Here is a 5,433-nt window from a genome sequence, read left to right on the forward strand (position 1 = left end):
ATAGCACACCACAAGGAGAGGCTGGCTCTGGGGATGCCATGCTTGGGGCTAACCCACATGCAGAGAGGGAATTCATGACTGCAAGAGTCGCGGGAGCTATCATCAGAGACAACAGAATCACCGAACCATTCAGGTTGGATGGGACCTTGGGAGGTCTTTAGACTAACCTCCTGCTCACCTTGGGATGAACAATGAATTCCCATTAACTTCCTAAGGGCTTCTGTCCAAGAGTGTCCTGAAAATGACTAAGATCTTTGGTGGACTCCTAGAGACCCTCTGAGGAAGCTGAGGGTGCCTTTTGCTGCCTGGTAAGGATGGCTACAGGATTCCTTGACTCCAACAAGCTGCTACTAACCTCGAGCATCTTCTAACGAGCACTGGCCACTGTCCTTGATCAAAAGGTGCAGTCTTGAGAGGCTGCTAAAGTTTTCCAAACCTTGGACTATTGCCCCGTGCTGCTCTTCCCTGTAGGCACCAATGACACAGCCAAACCTGCAAAGGATTGAGTGTGACTGCATGGCTCTGGGGGTGATGGGCATGGTGGCACGGGCAGTGTTCTCCTCAGTCCTGCTGGGGAGGGGGAGAGGCTTGAGGACTGGACAGATCCTGTGGGTCAGCAATTGGTTGCACAGCTAGTACCAGCAACAGGGGTTTAGTTTCTGTGACCAGGAGACCCTCTCTGAGGACCACTGACTGCTGTCAGTGGTGTCTACGCTGCTCCTGAGGGTGTTCGGCAGAGATGAAGCTGATCTCCAGCAAGAACAAGGTGCTGCTGACAGGCACACTGTGAACATTGCTGCTCTGTTCCTTGCCTGTACCATCAAGGGGGTGAGTAAAGGGTGGCCGAGAGGAAAACCAGCAGCTTGAGAGTGTAGGCAGACGAGCGGAGACCCCAGTGCGATGTGCTTCCTATTCCTGCACTGTCCTACATCTTCTGGCTAGAGCAGGGACAGACCTTGCTGCAGGGCAGTGGTGGCAATCGGTGGCTTGCGCAAAGGCAGTGCTGTCTGGGCTGTGTGTCACACACACGCTTTGAAGGGGGGCAGCTTTCCTGTGCAGGACCAGTGCTGTCCCTGCCAGCTGCATGGAGCTGTCTGTGAAAGCCTTGGCACCTCACATAACACTACAGGCCTTTCTTTGGCCATTAAGTTGAGTAACCGTCCTGAAATCTGTTAGGCAATGTGGGGATGAAACGAGACAACTCTCATGATAGTCAGGAGAGCTCTAGGAAGTACAGCTGACGGAGATCAGAGAGAGAGAGACTGAGCTCTCCCTGTGGTCCATGAGTCCATTTGATCAGCTGAATCCCTGTGCAGGCTGCCCAGAAAATAACAAATAGAGAAAGATTCTCTTGTCCTAAACGTGTGCATCTGCTGCCATCTCAGCTGTTCAAAGGAAATCATCCTCCTGCTCAGAAATGATGCCCCAGATACCACCCTGTCTCTCAGAGCAGATACATTAGAACATGTAGTTACCTCCATGTCTCTTGGACCAGCTCTGGCACCTCAAATGTCACCAGGTGTTTGCATCTGAACACCTCACTCCTGGCCTCCATCTCCAGTAATTATCACGGGAGCTGAGACAAGTGGCTCCCAAGCAGCAGGTGCCTGTTTTGTGCCCATCTGAACTAAGGCAAGGGGAACCCCATCACCTGTGCGTTTGTGGCAGGCATGGGAGGGAGCTGCGTCCCCTTCTAGCCCCAGGACTACAGACCCAGAATGAGATGCCTCAACTGACTGAGCTGAATCGCTTCCATCAGCAGGAGGGATAAAAGAGATTACACCCTGTCCTTGTCTGTGTGTCCTGCCTAATGCTGGGACAAGAAAATAGGATTCTGAAGCCTCATTGTTCTTCTGATACATGAAATGACAGTGCTGGAAAGAAGTGTCTCTCCCCAGCTGAGAGGGGGAACATCAGTGATTCCTTCAGCCTGTTTCACAGCAGGTTCCCCTGGAGCCCCAGGGACACCTGGAGGGAGCCCAGAGGGGCAGAGAAAGTGCTGCCTTGGGCTGGGCCTCTGCTGCTGAGCTGGGCTGGGCTCCTGGGCTGGAGGGAGCTGCTGGCAAGTGGGCAGCCCTGCAGAGAGACAGCTCTGCCCAGGAGCAGCTCCTCTGCAAAGCGCAGCAGGGCTGAGGGCACTGCCTGCAGGCACCGAGGGGAGAGGAGCCAGGCAGAGAGAGGTGTTAAAGGCAGTCAGCAGTGGGAGGAGAGCTGAGTGTTCACTAGGAGTGAAATCTTCACAGCCCTTGACACGGTAAGTCTCTGGCTGCAGGGCAAAGAAGCTGTGGTTCCTGGAAAGATCTCCTAAAGCTGGTACCTCCACAGTTGAGCAGGATCTGTCAGGCTGACTTACAGTATCCCTGTTGTATGAGACGAGAAGAACATGCTCCAGAGCAGGGCTTCCCTGCTGCACTGTCAGAGGGACAGGACACGATTGCTGCCTTTTCATGGGGACAACTGCAGGGTGTGAAGCTGGGTGTACAGCCATGGGTTCCCAGGGCTGTCTTTCAGAGAAGGGTCCCTGCACCCCAGGGGGCTGTGTGCTGGGGCAGGGACTCTGCTGCCTGCCAGGGTCAGCGCTCAGCCTGCCCAGGGAGCTGCCCACGATGCTGCAGGGACAAGCTGTGGGTGGAAGGAGTGACCCCTGGCAGGACAGGATCCTTCTGCTGTTGAGAGGGTGCTATGTGGGTCGGGGCCGCTCACAGCTCCAGATCACCACTAGGAAACTCCAAGGGGATGTTTCAAGGGGAAGTTCAAGGCAGGGTTTACCATAAAGATAAGGAGATTTCCCGAGTCTGTGTTTTCAGTTTCGTACTGTGAGGGCAGGGGAGAGAAGAGGGGCAGTGGGGGAGCGAAAGAGAAAAGGACCTGTCAAGTTTGAACAAGCCATTGAGACTCCTGAGCTGCAACTTGGAATGGTCAGGAGGTCTGCTAATAGCCTCCTAAAGTGCCTTCAGCTGCTCTTCTGCCTATGGACAGCTCCAGCATCACGTCTGCTGGACCCATCAGGGTTGTTCTGAACTTTTGACACTCCCAACAGGAACATGTGCCCAGCCAGTCCCTGCAAACAGAAGGGATGCCATCTTTAGGGCACTTGGCTGTCTATTTGAGTTGTTCTTCCAAGCCTTGAACTGCCCTCAAGGATGCAAAGCTGTCCCATAGCACCTCTCTTTTCTCTGAAAGCCCCATGGAGAACACAGAGAATCTACGACCGAGGAAATGCTGTCGGGTTGGTGAAATGAGGCATGTGTGTCCTTGGCTAGAAGGGGGGTTCTGAGACCTTGAGAACAAGTGAGGCATTTAGTGGTCTGCAGTGAATCCCGCTGCTCTCAGCAGTGTCTGGTGGTCTTCAGGGCACCATGGGAGTGTGGTCATTCTCCATCTCGAAAGGTGCAAGCCCAGGGCAGCTGGGAACAAGGCAGAGGGACAGACCAGCTCCCTTCGCTCTGCTCTAAGCCACAGGCAATCCTCCTGCCTCTCAGGACTCCCTCTGTTCTCCCTGAGGGCAGCAGAAATTCTGAGGTTTCTGACATCCAAGAACACTCCTCAGGGGAAACGGAGGGAAACTTTAAGAATAAACTCTGAAATTGCCCTCTACCATTCTGCTTCCTTCCCACAGGGAGTGCAGGTGCTGACAGGCCCTTCTGCGTTAAGAGCAGTTTCATCTGACAAAGTCCAACACCAGGACTGGGTCCTTCCCCCACCTTTCCCATGAACCCACTCCTGCAGAGTAGGGCTGACTCCTCGGCAGGCAGCAGGCAGAGCCCATATTTCTCATGGCACATTCAGCCAGCACCAAGCAGGGTTTCAGAAACGGAGCTGAAGGAAGTTCCCATAGAAAAGTAAAAAGGGGGTGGGTGTAGAAAGGGGAGCATCTAGGAGAAATGGCTTTTGTTTTGTTTAGAGAAGTCTCCCCTAACTTCTCACTGCATTTTCCTCCTTGGACAGACACTCATGACCAGAGGCAGCAGATGTCCAACGCCAGCTTCATTACCGAGTTCCTCCTCCGGGTTTTCGCAGACACGCGGGAGCTGCAGCTCCTGACCTTCTGGCTCTTCCTGGCCATCTACCTGGCTGCCCTCCTGGGCAACGGCCTCATCATCACTGCCATAGCCTGCGAACACCACCTCCACACCCCCATGTACTTCTTCCTTCTCAACCTCTCCCTCCTCGACCTGGCCTCCATCTCCACCATTCTCCCCAAAGCCATGGCCAATGCCCTGTGGGACACCAGGGCCATCTCCTACCTGGGATGTGCTGCACAGGTCTTTTTTTTCTTTTTCTGTACTACAGCAGAGTTTTATCTCCTCACAGTCATGGCCTATGACCGCTACGTGGCCATCTGCAAACCCCTGCACTACGGGACCCTCCTGGGCAGCAGAGCTTGTGTCCACATGGCAGCAGCTGCCTGGGGCAGTGCGTTTCTCAACTCTCTCTTTCACACTGCTAATACATTTTCGCTACCCCTCTGCCAAGGCAATGTCCTGGACCAGTTCTTCTGTGAGATCCCTCAGATCCTCAAGCTCTCCTGCTCAGATGCCTACCTCAGGGAAGTGGGGCTTATTGTGGTTAGTGCCTGTTTAGTCTTTGGGTGTTTTGTTTTCCTTGTGGTGTCCTATGTGCAGATCCTCAGGGCTGTGCTGAGGATCCCCTCTGAGCAGGGACGCCACAAAGCCTTTTCCACATGCCTCCCTCACCTGGCCGTGGTCTCCCTGTTTCTCAGCACCTCATTTTTTGCCTACCTGAAGCCCCCCTCCATCTCATCCCCATCCCTGGATCTGGTGGTGGCAGTGCTCTACTCTGTGGTGCCTGCAGCAGTGAACCCTGTCATCTACAGCCTGAGGAGCCAGGAGCTCAAAGACCCACTGAAGAAGCTGAAGAAACTATGTAGCTGCTGCTTCCAGGTTCAGGGAGTTACAAACTTTCCTATCTTCCAGTAGTATGTCTCAATATCTCTTTAGCCAACTCTTCAATTGTGTTTATGTCTATTCTTTTTTATCTCTACGTCTCAAAGAGCTCTTGTATGAACGGTCCTTGAGAAAGGCGGACTGCGTCAGATGCAGTTTGCACTTAGCATAAGGTTGAGGAGAGTAGGTTATGGTGTTCTGAATTACATCATGTTTAAATTTTTTTGTTAGCAAGGAAGTTAAGCATGCTGTGTCTGTGTGCAGCCAGTTCACTGAGGAACTCAATGAACTGAGAAAAATGAACTGAGTTCATTGAGTCAGTGCCGCTCACTTGGCAGCCGGTCACAAGTGGTGTTCCCCAGGGCTCAGTACTGGGGCCAGTTCTGTTTAATATCTTTATCAATGATTTGGAGGAGGGGATCCACTGCACCCTCAGTAAATTTGCAGATAACACCAAGTTGGACAGGAGTGTTGATCTGCTGGAGGGTAGGAAGGCTCTACAGAGGGATCTGGAGAGGCTGGATTG

General features: G+C 53.2%; 1 protein-coding gene across 1 annotated transcript; it reads left to right on the forward strand.

The window, feature by feature from the left end:
- The first annotated feature begins 3,971 nt into the window (after window positions 1-3,971).
- Window positions 3,972-4,940, forward strand: LOC148052418 (olfactory receptor 14A16-like). Its single transcript, XM_087730123.1, has one exon. The coding sequence runs from the start codon at window positions 3,972-3,974 to the stop codon at window positions 4,938-4,940; it is 969 nt and encodes a 322-aa protein (XP_087586249.1).
- Window positions 4,941-5,433: the final 493 nt, after the last annotated feature.

This window comes from Nipponia nippon, unplaced genomic scaffold, assembly GCF_047370975.1.
Source record: "Nipponia nippon isolate SJK-2023a ecotype South Korea unplaced genomic scaffold, ASM4737097v1 scaffold_48, whole genome shotgun sequence".
Classification (NCBI taxonomy): Eukaryota; Metazoa; Chordata; class Aves; order Pelecaniformes; family Threskiornithidae; genus Nipponia; species Nipponia nippon.